Source organism: Quercus lobata, chromosome 7, assembly GCF_001633185.2.
Source record: "Quercus lobata isolate SW786 chromosome 7, ValleyOak3.0 Primary Assembly, whole genome shotgun sequence".
NCBI classification, from domain to species: domain Eukaryota; kingdom Viridiplantae; phylum Streptophyta; class Magnoliopsida; order Fagales; family Fagaceae; genus Quercus; species Quercus lobata.
The window spans coordinates 45,784,162-45,801,816 of NC_044910.1; the positions used below are offsets into that span (position 1 = coordinate 45,784,162).

The 17,655-nt window shown below is 31.2% G+C and overlaps 2 protein-coding genes across 2 annotated transcripts; both read right to left on the reverse strand.

Moving 5' to 3' along the window:
- Window positions 1–396: 396 nt before the first annotated feature.
- Window positions 397–6,728, reverse strand: LOC115952116 (glutathione S-transferase L3-like). Its single transcript, XM_031069196.1, has 11 exons — window positions 6,718–6,728; window positions 6,505–6,573; window positions 6,142–6,202; window positions 5,684–5,695; window positions 1,733–1,804; window positions 1,532–1,630; window positions 1,346–1,448; window positions 1,181–1,260; window positions 885–992; window positions 574–654; window positions 397–458 (listed from the first exon to the last, which is right to left on the reverse strand). The coding sequence occupies exons 1-11, from the start codon at window positions 6,726–6,728 to the stop codon at window positions 447–449; spliced, it is 708 nt and encodes a 235-aa protein (XP_030925056.1). The 3' UTR covers window positions 397–446.
- Window positions 6,729–10,820: 4,092 nt separating this feature from the next.
- Window positions 10,821–14,352, reverse strand: LOC115953409 (glutathione S-transferase L3-like). The gene is made up of 10 exons (XM_031071047.1): window positions 14,111–14,352; window positions 13,879–13,953; window positions 12,701–12,761; window positions 12,408–12,494; window positions 12,222–12,320; window positions 12,033–12,135; window positions 11,868–11,947; window positions 11,509–11,616; window positions 11,164–11,244; window positions 10,821–11,048 (listed from the first exon to the last, which is right to left on the reverse strand). Exons 1-10 carry the CDS (start codon window positions 14,119–14,121, stop codon window positions 11,037–11,039), a joined length of 717 nt encoding a protein of 238 aa, XP_030926907.1. The 5' UTR covers window positions 14,122–14,352; the 3' UTR covers window positions 10,821–11,036.
- Window positions 14,353–17,655: the final 3,303 nt, after the last annotated feature.

Consider the following 17,655-nt stretch of genomic DNA (forward strand, 5'->3'; position numbering starts at 1 on the left):
GTTGTGCTAGGGATCTGCGTAGCCTTTTTCAAGGTGTAAGCACACACAAATGCATATATTTAAAAATGAGGGTTTTTACTATTTCACATATCTTTTTTTACATACATTTTTACGTGTTAAAATGTAAACATTTTTGTATCAATTATGGATATATGTGTGTAAAATAGTAGATATAAACGAACATGTTTCCTAAACATAAACAATATTTTTTAAGGACTGTTCTGAACCAAATGACTTATATTTATTTAAACAATCCATACATGCTGATCAGACGCTGTCTATATCTTCAACTAGTACGTATACACGTAAGACATGATATACTAAGAAATATTACAATAAGGCAGAAAGCCACTTATTTCTTCAACAACAACAACAACAACAACCAAAAAAAAAAAAAACAGCCACTTATTTCACTATTAACGCCCAAATGAATTGTGCTGGTATGTTCAGTGCTTAGCCTGAGGAAGAAAATTAGATTAAAGAGTGGTTAGCAAAAAACACACTTGCAGAAAGTAAAAGTAGAAAAGCTTTAACAAAATCAAATTCATAATTCCAAGACTAAATGGTTAGTACCAAAAAGAGGGAACTGTATAATTCAACGATCACTTTGGGATCCGTCTTTGTTGGCTTGTAAGCATCAATCTTGTTCACCTCCTGCAAAAGGGTTAACAAGAACAATTACCATTCAAGAACCAAGAACTCTGATACATTAGGAACTCATGCCTCCTTCAGAGCCAAGTTTGAAGTTAAGAGAATATAAAAATATATAAATGGGAGACATAATTAGCTAGTAACTAAATGGGAGACATAATTAATTTATAAGTTGTAAATCTTAGACTACTAGAACGCGCAATTGCCACTAAACATCATGCGTTTTAATTTACCTCGATCCACTTAGCAAGTTTAGGCCTTGCTGCAGTGATCTCATAATTCCAAACTCCTGAAAGGAAGGTTTGGAATTTTTCAACAAACGGGATGTAAGTTATGTCCACCTGAAGATCACATAGTTTCACTCATAAATTAAAGGAGGATTTGTAGAAAATATCGTTTAATAATCATATTACTGTAGAGCATAGCAGGTAAAATAAATTTTGAATCTTTAATATGTTTAAAGAGAATGTACCAAAGGTCAATATATAAACAATGAAAGATAAAAATCATAGTTGAGAATTCAACTTACCAAACTGAACTCATGGCCAAGGAAGAAAGGCCCATCATTAAATTTATGAAGAGCATTCTCTAGGTGGTCAAAAGCAGGACCTGATGCAAGTTTAAGGTTTTAGAGAGCCTGGCTTCTATACAAAATGGTGTAAAGACTCAAGAGGCATCTAATTTTAATTCTTACCAGCTTCTTTGACTGTATCTCCTTTGAATGACGCGAACACAATCTTGTTGAAGGTATCACTGTAGGTTATCAATTCTTCAGCAAACTCTTGTTTAGTAGGATCCTACAGTCATATCATAACTTTAGTCAAATTCCAAGAGAGGTACAGAGCTTTATGAAGGGCACAATGAATTATGCAAATCTTACATTGGGCTGAAGAGAAGGCCCTTCAAAGTTGCTGTCTACATATTTAATCAAATCAAGGCTCTCCCCAATGACTTTGCCATTGTGTTCCAATGAGGGCACCTGATAATATTTTTTTTTTTTTTTTTTTTTTTTTAAAAAAAAATTTTGATGATCAATCAAGAAATTCAAACAGCTCAAGACATATTCGTTTAAGAATATCACCTTGTTTACATGGTAGACTTTTTCTTTGTACCAGGCAAGCCTGTTCTGAATGTTAATTGGAACTAACTTAGTCTATATGGTGGGAGTTCTTTAAAAACTATAGCGACGTTTTCTAAACAAAAATACTCCACTAAAACTATACTTTTTGCGGCGTTTTAAGAAACGCTGCTATTGTTTTGGGTTACAGCAACGTTTTTAGAAAAACGTCGCGAAAGGATCACTCTTTAGCGGCGTTTTTTAAAAACGTCACAATATACTACTTATAGTGGCAAATTTAAAAACATCGCTAATAAAAATGCCGCCTAAATCCAGATTTCTTGTAGTGTCTTGTCTTGTCTTGTCTTGTAATCCTTGTAACTCAAAATATTCATCAACTTAAATATAAAGTCAAAAAAAAAAAAAAAAAAAAAAACCAGGAAAAGGAAAAGGAAAAGGACAGAAGATCCAAGAAGGGCTAAAGGGTTTGTCTTTTAATTGAAACTAGCATCAGACCCATGTGATGCATGTGAATATATAAATATTATGTAATGGGGTGTAATATATAAAGAGCAACAATTACTTCAAATTTTATCTATTTTTAAAAAATATTTATTTCTACAAGTATTTTTTTTATTTTTCATCACTACAAATATATAATTTTTTTTTTTTTAAGATGAACCATATTCTTCTAGCTTCTATTGTAGTGTGTTATATTTGCCTAATATACAGGTAAACTTTATACGTTTCAAATTTATTATTCAAATTTCTCATCTCTTAAGGAATAAGGAGATTATCATAATAATAAAAACTCATCACAAAATTACAATTTTATCTTATCCAAAATTTAAATGAAATCAAAAGAATAAAAGATAGACTTTATAATAATTTATTACTCAAACAATTAATTTGTAAGCATATTCAAATTCATAGTCATGTAAATTGTGTTTTGGTAGAATCTCAGATTCCTATTTTCAAAAAAAACTAAGTATTAACCCAAAGCAAAATTCAACCAAAGCTTAAAAAAAGTAGAGAGAAGACTTTGTGATGGGAAATTTATAAAATAAAAAGCTATCAACCTTAATTAGAGTTATAAGAAAATCAAAAATCCAAAGAAAGTAGAGATAGAATGAGAGGCATAGAGATCGAGAGAAAGACAGAGAAAGAAAGAGTAATCACAGTTTTTTGTAGAAAAAATATGGATTGAATAAGAGAAATAATATCAAATTTATACAAAATAAAAAGGGGAGAAGAATAGTCAAAATATAAGAAAGATAATCATATTAAGGAAGTGTAACGGTAAAGTAGAGAGTAGAGGGGAGATAAAGAGGCAAAGAAGGAGAGAGGCAAAGAAGGAGATGAAAGGTTGGAGGAAGTGTAACAGTAAATGTGGACTAATAGGGAGAAGAAGAGGTTTTTTTTTTTTAGAATAGAGAGAATAAAAGTGTTAGGATCATACTTTCTATGTAATTTGCTAATCCTTTAACAAAACGCATTTTATTTGTAATTGGATAGATCTAAGTTGGATTTAATGTATCAAGAAGTATGTTGTTCAAACATATCAAGTGATATCATTAAAGACATGAAGGTTGATTCAAGAAACAAGTGAAGAAAAATTATTTCATTAAGTCTCGACATAAGCTCGACAAATGCTGCTATCGAAGATTAATGGAAAGCTCGACACAAGCTCAATCTATCAAGATTTACGATTTCAGAATTTCCATATCTGAAATTCGGCCCATGATGAATTGCATGATTGAGGTTTCTCTTCTTACAACCCTAGTCATATATAAGGCTTATTTTAAAAGTCATCATATACGAAAACAGAGACCTAGAACTTATATACTCTGTAAGAAGCTATTGGGTTTTGTGTGCCTTAGGGTTTTGTAACCAAGTACTTCCTAATCTTCATCATTTGTAAAGTGAAAAAATTTGCACCCAACAACAATCATTCAAGTTGCTGGAGTTAGTCACGTATGAAGATCCGTGCAAAAGAGTTAGTCACATATTGGAGATTTGTGCAACAAAGGAAATAAGGCTACTACAATATGAAGTTCAATTGGGTATTGAAGCAAAAGTTCAACTGTAAGTTGGTATGCTGGGATAAGCCAGGGTAGTGGTAAGATTCCTCATACTTGTAACCGCTTAATTATTGATTAGTGGATTCTTAGGAGTGGTTACCTTAAATTCACCTGGTGGAGTTTTTGCCTTACATGAGGTTTTTCCAATTTGTCAACAAATCACCGTGTCAATTTAATTTCCACTTTATTTAGTTTATTTGGTGATTTGTTGGTGCCTCTATGATTTGCATGTAATTTGACCTAATTAATCAACTTAGGTAATTGAATTAATTAATTGGGATCAATCTATCTTAACCCAACAAAAAGTTTAAAAAGATAAAATAAGAGGTAAAAAATAAGTGGATAATGTGACTGCTGGTGTGGCTCAACAAAAATATAGCAACAATAAATGTTACGCTTCAGCTTTTGGATATAATATAGATTAGAAGCTAAAAAAGCAATATCAAACAACTTAAGTTGAAGTCTAGAAGAAAATTAAGAAATGAAACAAAGAGGATAAAAAGTGATGAAAATAACATTATAATTTCTAAGTATGGTTGTACACGGTGCAGTGCAGCCGATTTTTGGGGGCTATTTTGCACCACACCTGTTCCCTACATGTCTAACCGCACCTCAACTGTGGAGGGAGGAAACCGGCCTGCACAAGGTGCTATAAACCATGCGGGTTCAATGCAATTAGTTTAATTATGCCTCAATTTTCTCAGGAACCAAACACAATAAAGTTAACACCCCAAACCACATCTTAATCATTAAAATACCCCGAATATTCCCAAAATAAATATATTAAAAAAAAAAACAAAACAAAAAATTCACTATCTTTCTGTCAACTATCCCATTTCAAATCACAAAAACTCATATAAAAACAAAAAACAAAACAAAACACTACTCATAATAGATTTTTAAAAAAATAAAAAAAATAAAACAGAATGTAGATACAAATTTGGTAGAAAGCATAGTAGGAATTGAGCATCAAAACCTTCTCTAAAATCTTTGAAAGAGCTACATGGTGGCCTTGGAGCAGGGGCGGAGCTACATGGCCCCCCCAAAATTTTTGAAATTTTTTTTTACTATATAGAAATATTTAATATTTTAATAATTAACCCTCAAAAATGGGACTTGGCCCCCCCAACTATTTGAGTTGGTCCAATAATGTTCTTAAAAAAAAGTGTTCAATTTGTCTAGTAGTTATAGAGAATATATTATTTCTCAAATTCATTTTTTATGGTAAAATGTGTTCTTGTAATTTTTAAAGTTTTGGATCATTTATATTTTTGAACACTTTATTAATTTAATTGAAATTTTTTTACTCACAACGGTAGACAATTTGGTAACTTATATTGAAAATGAAAATTATAAGGATTTCACTATGGAAGATGATGAAAGATTAATTTAATTCTATGAAACATTTAGTTTTAAGGATTCATTATGAAAGATACTAATTTTTTGAGTGTGTATAGATACATGTGTTTGTGTATGTGTATAAAAGTTTGTATAGACTAATAAATTAGCAACACAAATCGGCCCCCCCAAACAAAAATTTCTGGCTCCGCCCCTGCCTTGGAGAATAATGGCTTCAAGGAGCGGAGGCAGAGGTAAAGGAAGAGGCGAAGCCAGAGGCGAAGAGGGAGAGGGAGAGGGAGAGGGAGAGGGAGAGGGGAGACAGGTTCTCATGCAAGACTTGAGAGAAAGGAAGGGGGAGAAGCAGATGTGAGAGAGAGTGTGAGAATTGAAAATTTTAACCTAAACTTAAAGTCTTAATAAACAAATTTTAGCAAATAAGCAGTATCCAAACAGACCCTTAATTTTAGTCAAAAAGCCGAAAAATGTTAATAAACAAATTAAAACAACGTTGTTTTAATTTTTTTTTCAAAAAATATCTGATACTAAAAACGACATAGTTTTGGACCTAATATTAATTTTAATATTGGGTTCAAAACGGTGTCGTTTAATATCAAATTTTTAAACTTATAAAGTTGCTCTACGAATCATTTTAACGTATATTATTATTAACTTAGACCTAGCTTCTTCTTCCTTCAAGTTTCACGCCTTCACCTGCCTCTCTCTCCAACTGGTACACTAATTCCTCTCTCTCTCTCTCTCTCTCAGAGGAAATCGCCTCTCTCTCTCTCTCTCTGTATTTTTCTTATACTAAAACACACACACATATATAAATATATCAGTGCAGTGCGGTTCTCGTCAGTGTGCAAAACTCACCATCGCTTACTGCACCAGCCGGCGTTGGTACTCGGAAAACTCTGCAGACCACCACGCCTAAAACCTGCAACTGAGCCATGAGTCGGGTGGATTGGTGCAGTGGGAGGCGGTTTTGTCTGTATCGAGTGTTGGCTAAACAGGCCTATTCTTGAGGATCCACACACGCTGTAAATGTGGGCATGTATAAGCGATGTACAACCTTCAAAGAAAAAAATAGTCCAAGTTCATTTTAGCATACAAGGTATAAAAAAGTCCTAAACAAAGGACGTAAAGACTAAAGACAGCGAATATCGGGAAAAAAAAAAAAACAAAAACAAAAACAGAATGTAGGCCCAAAAAATAATAAGAAGAAAAGAAAATATCATTGCTAATTAAACACCTGTACATGTGCTCAGTGTGACATTGGCACATCAGCTGAATTTAGTTAAATTGTAAAATATTGTTTTGAATACACGAGGACTGTGTGCGACAAACATTAAAAAAAAAAAAAAATTTAGGGACTGAAGACTGAGGAGTGAACCTTGTGGTTCAATCGCATCCAAAGGTGTGGGAAGATGCTCATTCATGGTCCTGCACAACACATAACAATGTTAGTAAACAATCTTATTCATACCACAAAATTCAGAGAACGTCCCCAAATGAAAAACAACCAGAAAAGGACAGTTGAAAAAATGGAGAATTCTTGGTGATTTCAAATTCCAAGACACTTATTACACAGCTGCCATTGATGATGTATATTTTGTTGTTCAGAGAGTTCCGTGGAGGTTTCAGTTTTATAGTACGTCTTTCTTATCTGATGCTGCATGTTATCTATGTTCACCGAGCTACCCTTTCTATAGGACTTCACTGATAGGAGTATAGGACTTTTCTAACTGTGATTCAGTGAATTCGCGAGCAGTGACGAACACGAAAAGAGAAATAATCATCTCGATGCGGGAATTGAGGGCAGGTTAAGGTTATGGACAACATGCTGCTAATTTCACAGTTCAAATCCTTTCCTCTCTAAACCTCCAAGCACTTTGTGTATGGGAAGGTGTCAATTCAGCTACAATGTCTTTGGCATTTAAATTAGCTTGTAACTCATACATATGCATGAATATACTTAAAATATATACATTAAAATGCATAGTATAATTCTTACTTATATAATTTAAATATTGTTGATAGTCATTCTTATAATTTTTTTTTTAACTCTTTAAAAAGTCTTATAAGAATATTATTTGGTAGAAAATATAAATTGCCTATATTTAAAAAAAAATTATGTTCATTAATTCTAAACTTTTTGGTTTTTGTATGGTACTTTACTTTCAAGAAATCAAGTATTGGGTTAATTTTTTTTTCACTTTTTTTTTTCTTTTGTAAATTTTATATTATTAAGTGGATTATAAATATTTAAGATAGTAATTAGCATTTAAATAGTGGACTATGGAATGATTTATCTTTTTCTTTTTTTTTCTTTTTATATGTTGTTTTACTTTCAAGAAATCAAGTATTAGGTAATTTTTTTTTCACTTTTTTTTTCTTTTGCAAATTTTATATTATTAAGTGGATTATAAATATTTAAGATAGTAATTAGTATTTAGAGTGAGGACTATGAAGTGATTTATCTTTTTCTTTTTCATTTTCTTTTTATATGGTACTTTACTTTTAAGAAATCAAGTACTGGGTAAATTTTTTTTCTTTTGTAATTTTTTTTTCATTTATTCATTTCTAGAAACTATATTTTTCAAATTCTCAACCACTATATTTTTTTAAATCTCCCAAGGTTATCATTTTTGGTAACATTTTAATTTGAAATTTATCAAATCTATATAATTTGGAATGAAATTATTTGTTACTTTTTCCCTACAAAATTCATTAATTTTTTTCCCTAGTTTTATTTTTTAGGTTATGATTATTATTCATTAACTTATCATTATCCCTTTCTAATTTTTCTTTTAAAAAGCCTTTCAAATTTTAATTTAAAGGATTATTATTATTTTGATTGTTAAGTTCATGGATTAAACAAAAATAATTTTGTTTGAAAAAAATGATAATGATGAGTTTGAGTTTGAGTTTAAGTTGGACTTATTAGAGAGATAGAGTTTCACTATTTATTAAGTTTGAACTAAACAAAAATAATTTTATTTAAATATTGTACTGACATGGAAAATTGTGAGAGCTTCAAAAGTTTCAGTTATATATATATATTAACATAATTCATTTAAAATTATGTGATTAAAACTACATATGAATGATTTTTTTCATTAGCTACCTAGTAAGCTTTCTTGTGACACGTGATTTCCTCTATACAAAAGAGGAAGCAACTATTAGTATATATAATTTTAGGTAAACTATGTATTTGGTCTCTAACATTTTAGTAAAGTGTTAATTTAGTCCCTAATCGATTTTTTATTTTGGTCATTTGTCATGTCAGCAATTTCAATCTAAAAGATAACGACAGTGTCTAAATTGATACGGCACTGAAAGGTTAAGGACCAAATTGAAATATAGTGTAAATTATAAGAACCAAATACATTATTTACCCTATAATTTTTAATAAATACATATTATAACAATTCTTTTTTGGTAAAAAGAAAATGCATAGGGAGAAGGGGCAATCCCTCGCACCCACGGCAACTAGAAGAAGATAAACACCTACGCATTCACTAGTGAGGGGCACTCAAATTCAAGACCGCAGTCTTGTTAATCCAAATCCCTTAACGACTAGGCCCCACCTACCACGTTGGCCATAGCATAACATTTATAATCTAGCATGTATTTCCACTTCCTCTATGTCTGACTTGCCAAAATAAAAACCTCCTCTATATCTGTGTGTTTTGTGCTGAATGATAGTAAAGCCTCCTTCTAAGTAAAAGATTTTATTTATTTATTTTTACTGTCAATAGTAAAAGAATATTTATATGGAACAAATCTAAATAGTCATTACTAAACTGCAGGGTGATTCTTTTTGGGTTGTCTGTCAGTTTATGTAAGTTATACTGCAGGGTGATTCTTTTTACGGGATTTTATTTTATATATGATTTTAGCTTAGTTTCATGGCCTCGAAGAAATTATTATACCTTTAAAAAAATGATAGCTTTAAAACATTGTATTTCAAATAAATAAATAAAACATTGTATTTCAAATTTTTAGATGGAAAAGAAAAAAATTGAGGCAAACGGACTTATGTGTGGGCAAAAATATGGTTCACACTTCATAGCTCTTTTAGCTTTAGGAATCTCTTACCAAATACGGTTCTCTTATTTTTTTTTTTTTTTATGAAGTTATTAACTTATTTATTTATGTACAAATTTTTAAATTTATTTTTATTTATTATTGTACTTTTACTTATTAGAATGAGATTTCATCTCAACACACTTTTTGAGATTTTGAGAAGAATTGCTCTTTGGAGAGCATACTACAATGCAAGTTGTGAGATTTATCTTATAAATGGAATTCTTATTAATGAGTCAACACACACACACACAAAAGGTCTTAAAGCACCTTTAATATAAAGAAAACTCATCCTTTGAACACTCCAATAGTACTTAAGTTAATTGACGTAAGCGACCATTTTTGTCCCCAAGAAGATGATAAAGAAACTCTTAGTTCTAATTCTAAAGTACCATATTTTAATAAAATCAGTGGTTTGATGTATCTTGTGAATTGCACAAGATCTAACATTACCTTCTTGATCAACTTACTAGCAATGTATTGGTAAGTATCAATGGTGAGATTTTCAAATATTAACTCAATAAAAATTATTAGATGGTGTAATATACTTGAAGTTACATTCATTGAGTGTGTGAGAATATTTGTAGTGTTGGAAAATTTTAGTATCAAAAAGTTTCTATCGTAATTGTGAATTTCCATGTATTTTAATTTCATTACAATTGTAATTTTATCAAATCATTGAGGTTCGAGCTCAAAAGAAAGACTTCAAGTGCTACAAAAGGAATCTTAATTAACTGAGATACAATGTGTTAGGAGAAATTTTGAGCAAGACCATCATATTTGAAAATTAGTTACACAAAACATTTCACCTAAAATTCACCCGAAACTTGGTTGAGCAAGTTTGCCTAGGAATTTCAATTTTGATTTTCCCAATTATTTTTTTAGCCAACCAACCCTTATTTGTGACTTGTATAAGAGCGAAAAATAATCTCTAAATTGACTTGCAATTGAGAGGAGATTTCATCCAAATGCCTTGATAATTCATGAGTGCATTTGATTGTTGCTAGAAACCATAGAGGCAAATCATCAAATCTTCAAGTAGCCTTGAAATATCTAAGAGATTGGGATTTGATGTTGGTAATTGACTTGCATAACCTAGATGTCAAGAGCGGAGAGCTCGAATACAAATATCTTACTCATTCGGGAGATCTTGTAAGTAGTATTTTACCACAACTATTGTCATAGCGGATTCGATTTTAGAACATGGTCTATAAGGGTTTTTTCTTTTCGTTAATATATTGCTTGTTAGTGTGCATTTATTGTGGGTGATTGCGGGTTTATGGTTGTATTCACATTATCCATGAAATCAGTTAATCAACTACTCGAACCATAGTTAAAGAATTTGATAAAATTAGTAATAAGTTGTGCTAGGGATCTACATAAGCCTTCTTCAGGTGTAAGCACACACACAAATGCATATATTTAAACAAGGGGGTTTTAATTCTCACACATTTACCATTTCACATATCTTTTTTCACATACACTTTTATGTGTAAAAATGTAGACATTCTCGTATCAATTATGGCTATATGTGTGTAAAACAGTAGACGTAAACGAATATGTTTCCTAAACATAAACAATATTTTTTTTAAGGACTGTTCTGAACCGAATGACTTATATTTATTTAACCAATCCATACACGCTGATCAGACGCTGTCTATATGTTCAACTGGTACGTACACATGTAAGACATGATATACTAAGAAACATTACAATAAGGCAGAAAGCCACTTATTTCTTCAACAAAAGAAAAATAAAAAATAAAAGACAGCCACTTATTTCACTAATTAACGTCCAATGGAACTGTGCTGGAATGTTCAGTGCTTAGCCTGAGGAAGAAAATTAGATTAAAGAGTGGTTAGCAAAAAACACACTTGCAGAAAGTACGAGTAAAAAAGCTTCAACGAAATCAAATTCATAATTCCATGACTAAATGGTTAGTACCAAAAAGCGGGCACAGAATAATTCAACAATCACTTTGGGATCCGTCTTTGTTGGCTTATAAGCATCAATCTTGTTCACCTCCTGTACAAGGGTTAACAAGAACAATTACCATTCAAGAACCAAGAACTCTGATACACTAGGAACTCATGCCTCCTTCAGAGCCACGTTTATAGTCAAGAGAATATAAAAATATATAGCATTTGCATGTATGCTCCACCGTAAAGATTAATGACTAAAATGAATTAGCTAGTAGCTAAATCGGGGAGATAATAAATTTACAAGTTGCAAATCTTAGACTACTAGAACTCGCAATTGCCACTAAACATCATATGTGTTTTAATTTACCTCGATCCACTTAGTAAGTTTAGGCCTTCCTGCAGTGATGTCATAATTCCACACTCCTGAAAGGAAGGCTTGGAATTTTTCAACAAACGGGATGTAAGCTATGTCCACCTGATGATCACAAAGTTTCACTCATAAATCAAAGGAGGAATTGTTGAAAATATCGTTTAATAATCATATAACTGGTTTCCACTTCCCATATTTATATATAACTATATATAATCATTGTCTAGAGCATAGGTAAAATAAAATTTGAATCTTTAATATGTTTAAAGAGAATGTACCAAGGTCAATATATACACAAAAGGCACACAACACACCACCAACGAAAGATCAAAGTCATAGTTGAGAATTCAACTTACCAAACTGAGCTCATGGCCAAGGAAGAAAGGCCCATCATTAAATTTATGAAGAGCATTCTCTAGGTGGTCAAAAGCAGGGCCTGATGCAAGTTTAAGGTTTTAGTGAGCCTGGCTTCCATAAAAAATGGTGTAAAGACTCAAGAGGCAGCAAGTTTTAAGTCTTACCAGCTTCTTTGACAGTGTCTCCTTTGAATGATGTGAACACTATCTTGTTGAAGGTATCACTGTAGGTTATCAGTTCTTCAGCAAACTCTTTTTTAGCAGGATCCTACAGTCATGTCATAACTTTAGAGTCAAATTCCAAGAGAGGTACAGAGATTTTATGAAGGGCACAATGAATTATGCAAATCTTACATTGGGTTGAAGAGAAGGTCCTTCAAAGTTGCTGTCTACATATTTAATCAAATCAAGGCTCTCCCCAATGACTTTGCCATTGTGTTCCAATGAGGGTACCTGATAATATTAAAAAAATTGATAATCAATCAAGAAATTCAAGCAGCTCAATGAAGTATGCAATAGATAGGCATTTAAAAGTATCACCTTGTTTTCATGGTAGACTTTCTCTTTGTACCAAGCAGGCCTGTTTTGAAGGTCAATTGGAACTAATTTAATCTTGTCATGTAAACCCTGCAACTCAAATATTCATCAACTTAGTAAGTAAAAAGAAAAAATCCCAAGAAAGGAAAAGGACAGATGATCCCAGAAGGGCTAAAGGGTCTGTCTTTTAATTGAAATTAGAAGCTAGAAAATCAGAATTGAACATCTAAGTTGAAGTCTATAAACAAATTAATTAAGAAATGAGAACAAAGAGGACAAAAAGTGATGAAAATAACCTTGTAGTTCCTGAGGATCCACACACGCTGTGCAAACGGGCATGTATAAGAGACGTACAACCTTCAAAAAATGGTCCAAGTTCAATTTGGCATACAAGGTGAAGGCATAAAAATAAAAAGATTTTATTAATGTGTACCCTAAGGACACACAATAATAAACTAATTTTGAAAAAAGTTTATCAGACACACAATAATAAACTAATTTTGAAAAAAGTTTATCGGGAATTGAAAAAGTCCTAATAAAACTTTTCTAAAGATAAATTTGCTAAGGACACACATTACCCAAAATAAAATCCTAAACAAAGGACATAATAAAATTAAAGAATGTACCACCGTGCACCCTTGGTACGGTGGTCACTCCACCAATATAAATACTTGTGGAGTGTAGGGGGAAAGTGTCAAGGTTCAAGTCTCCAGTACACATATACACTTAGGGTCCGTTTGGATATAGCTGAAAACTGAAAACTGAAACTGAAAACTGAAAAACACTGTAGCAAAATAATTTTTAAATGTGTAAATAGTACCGTGAGACCAATTTTTAATATTTTTTTCTGAATAAAGTGATTGTGGGTCCCATGAACAGTGCGTAAACAGTGTATAAACAGTAAAATTTGTCTCCCGCACAGTACATGAACAGTACTTTTACTGTTCATTCGCTGGAAAAAAAAAAAAAATTCCAGAAACACAAACGCGTTTGGGAAGCGCAAAACGCGCTTCCCAAACGCACTCTTAGATTAGCCTAAAGTAGAAATTATATCTTAAAAAAAGAAAAAAAAAAGTGATATCAGACAAAAACAAAAACACTAAAGATAGTAAAGATAGTGAATATCCGACAAATAAAATCTTAAAAAAAAAAAAAAAAAAAAAAGCATTGGTGTGTACTATATGTACTACGTCAGCTGAAATCATGATTTAATTGTTAAATTGTGAAATCACGATTTCACTTTTTCATAACTATGACTGAAATAACTTTTGAAAATAAACAAGAAAATTTTTAGTTACTTCTGAAATATAGATAAATGTTACTCTTCTCTCGTATTCATAGTATATCCTTACTATAAATTTAATGAGTAAACCCAAACATAAAAGAAGGGAGCATTGTTATTTGGGCTGTGAGAATACTTAAGAATTACTCAAACAAACGTTAATAACAACAAAAAAGGGAGAGAAGAGTGAACCTTGTAGTTCCATCAAAGAGAGGAGGTTGTTCAGAAGTGGCATCCAAAGGTGTGGGAAGATGCTCGTTCACGATCCTGCACAACCCACATAACAACATAAGTAAAAACAATCTTACCCTTTACCACAAAATTCAGAGAACCTCAAATGAACAACTACAAGAAGTCAACAACAACAACAAAACAGTAGAGAAAATGGAAAATTCTTGGTGATTTTAAAGTCCAAGACACTTACGCAGCTGCCATTGATGATGTTTTTTTTTGTTGTTGTTGTTGTTCGGAGAGTTCTGAGGTTTTAGTTTATAGTCTTTCTAATCTGATGCTGAATGTGATTTATGGTTCCCCGATCTACCATATTTATAGGAGTTTTCTCACCGTGATTCTATGAAGTCGCGAGCAGTGACGAACTCCAAATGTGACTGCCACGTGGGAACGACGACAGAGTTAATCATATAGATGCTGGAATTTTGGGCAGGTTCATGATAAGGTTCAAATTTGACTCTTCTCTTTGGTCTTTACCCATTCGATTTGATTACTTCTTAATGGTTTGACTTTTTTCTATACGCTGTTTATAAGACTAAAACTATATTGTATACTGGTCTCATCACACGTAATCCGAGACTCTTTTTTTAATTTAAATCTGTCTATACTACTATTTTAGATGTTTCTCTTATTTGAACTGAACATTTTGTTGGTTCAAAAATACCTCCAACACTCCTAAGTTTAAGTAGAGACAAAACTAAAACTGTTTAGACCGAATATTTTGTTGGTTTAAAAATATCTCCAACACTCTTAAGTTTAAGTAGAGACAAAACTAAATGATGGTGAGGGAAAAATACATGTTTAACTTGTACTAAAACATTGCCAACAAAATAGGAATACTTTCTATTTAGGTATTTTAACCATTGTAAGTTTCTTTGAAAAACATTCTCCTCTCTTCCCTTATGTGTGTGTTACAAATACTTAGTATTCTCAAAAGAAAAAACAGTGAGTTAATCTCACATTAGAAAATGAGTGTGTATTAGAGAAGTTTAAAGTCAGTGCTATGTATCTAAGAGTTAGGCTCTTTTAGATATACACCATTGTAAGTTTCTTTAAAAAAACATTTTTCCCTCTCTCCTTGTGTATTTGTGTGTTACAAATACTTAGTATTTTCAAAAAAAAAAAAAAAAAAACTCACTTTTCTTTTTTACTTTTAATAAGTCTTAACCATTTCACATCAACAATAAATTCTTAACCTTTAAAAAAATTAGAAGAGGCTAGTCTGTTGTTAGTGAGGCTAGTCTATTGCCAATCTAAATTTTAAGAAACTAAAATTTAAGATTTGAAATCGAGTAAACTGCTTAATTTAGTGTGTGCTAGTTTTTAGAAGAAAAAAATGTATCAAACGTGCATGAGATATATTTAAATAGAGAGTACTAATTTTTAAGAAAAAAGTTTCTCTGATAGTTTTTTTGTTTTTGAATTGTTGAATTGCAATTTTAATCCCATTTTTTGTTTAAGAATAAAGATTATCTAATTAAATTCAATGTATTTTTGATATTTTTGAAACCATAACTAACTTTCTAAATTCTCTAAATATATAGAGATTATTTATAAATAACCTATTTTCTTCTTCTTTTTAAAATCATGTTAGGAAATTTACATATGAATGATTTCTTTGATCAATAATATAATGAGTTTGAGGGAAATAACTCCAAAGCAATTTAGAATTTTTTTTTTCCTATAAATTGCTTCTCCTTTCAATTATTATTATTTAAAATAAATAAATATTTACAAGAATGTTCAAAGATTTGATTTTCTTTTCATCTTCTTCGTGTACATTTGTTATAATTTAAAATGTCACTTTTATATTTACCTTGGTTTTGAAATTCGAACCATTAAAGGAACTAAAAAATTGAGAGGTTTAAGGTTTTTTTTAGATCAAGCAAAGGTTCAAACGAGCTTAAATCATGACGTGTCATTTCAATTTTTTTTTTTTTTAGATTTGATATTTTTTTTTTTTGAGAACGAGATTTGATAATTAAATTGTGTGCGTACATATATATTAAAATTTTCATTCCTTAGCAACAAAATATGTGTGCCCAATAATTTGGGATTTAGACATGACCAACCATCACGTGTCATTCAATTGTTTTTATAAATTTGATACTTGAATTTAATATAATATAAACTTGAAAATGTACTATAGTTTTTGATGAGCTTAAACTTGACTTATGTTCGAAATAAAATTAAATGATTAATTTTAAATTTTTAATATTTTGCTTTACTCTGGTCATTTATAGTCTACCCATTGCATTATAATCTTTTTTTATTATTTTATTTTAAATGGAGTTTATGTTATTTGTTTATGTGCAACTTTTCACAACTTCAATTTTCATATTATAATTGTACTTTTATTTGTTTTCAGTAAAAAATAATGCTACCAAAAAAAAAAAACTTTTACCATAAATTTCACAACTTTAGCAAATGCAAAAACCTTTATTTTCTTCTATTAATTTTTTTGATGATGTATCTCTCTTTTGTCAGAAGAAAGAGTAGCCCCAATGCACATAGACGCCATGGTGAATTACATTAAACTAGTTTGATGTAATGCACTATGGCGTCTATGTGCAATGGGGCTACCTGATGACGTCTATGTGCAATGGGGCTACCTGATGACTAATAATCAATTAGTCATATAAGAATATTTTCCACCTTGACCGCTTGATGTGATGTCGCGAGCAGTGACGAACTTGACCAGTAAAAATAAAAATTATGTGTTAGTTGTGTCTTTGTTGAGGATTTTTTTTTTTTTTTTTTTCTAATTATTCAAAGCAATATTAGATACACAAATTTTTTTTTTAAGCAATAATAGAAAAATCTTCTTCCACATTTTTCCATTCTCTTCCCTCACTTCACTTCACTTATTATAAATAAAGCTCTTCTCAAGAAAGGCAAGGAGCTCTTATTGAGAAGAATACTTGGCCCCAAAAAAAAAAAAAAAAAAATTTGGCTATGAACAACTGATCAAACTCTCTCCCTCCATCACACTCATGATTGCCCTTTTAAATCTAAGAACATCATGAATGAACTTGTATTGGTGTACAGTTTTACTATGACTAGATTAATAATTTTTGTTTGTACCATTTATTATCCGAACTTTATCTTTTTGGATTTGATTTCTTTGATAGGCCTAAAGTGTCATCGATCACAACAGACATGGGACTCACATGTCAGTGAGAGAAATGTTGTATAGGACAGCCCAATATGAAAATTTTTTGAGTTATAGAAAGTTAGTTGTTATTGATGACACTTTTAGAACATGTCAATGAGAGAGCTGTTGTATAAAACGAAAGCAGTAGATACTTTCCCCTATAACTCAAACTTACAAATATGGCCAACTCCTTTGCAATCTTCCCCCCCCCCCCCCCCCAAAAAAAAACACCCAAAAAACTCCATTCTCTATTTTTCGCCCTAATATTCGGCAATCAGCCACCCTATCTAGAAGCATGTCAAAACTTCTTTCAAGTAGTATAGTATGGTGGTAGCGCGTAGATCTCCATATTATTAAACCAGAAATTAAAATTTGCTTCTTAATTTTTCACCACCAACACATTATTAATTTGGGTCATTGTTTACCATTACTCTAATAATTGAAACTGAAGAAGAGAAGGCAACAATGTAATTTCTTGGTGGCACTAAAATAAATAAATAAATATAATACAGATTTTTCACATGCTACTTCATCAATTGCTTCTTTAGCTAGTCAGACTTCTTCACCAAACTTAATAGCACCCC

Excerpts from the sequence above, each read along its gene's own strand:
- LOC115952116 (XM_031069196.1), bottom strand. Across the intron at positions 6,203-6,504 it reads GGTTCACTCCTCAGTCTTCA|GTTGTACATCGCTTATACAT; the intron begins GTCCCTAAATTT and ends TTTTCTTTGAAG. Across the intron at positions 1,449-1,531 it reads GGCCTTCTCTTCAGCCCAAT|GATCCTACTAAACAAGAGTT; the intron begins GTAAGATTTGCA and ends ATATGACTGTAG.
- LOC115953409 (XM_031071047.1), bottom strand. Across the intron at positions 12,495-12,700 it reads GGATCCTCAGGAACTACAAG|GGTTTACATGACAAGATTAA; the intron begins GTTATTTTCATC and ends TTTGAGTTGCAG. Across the intron at positions 11,617-11,867 it reads TTGGCCATGAGCTCAGTTTG|GTGGACATAGCTTACATCCC; the intron begins GTAAGTTGAATT and ends TGTGATCATCAG.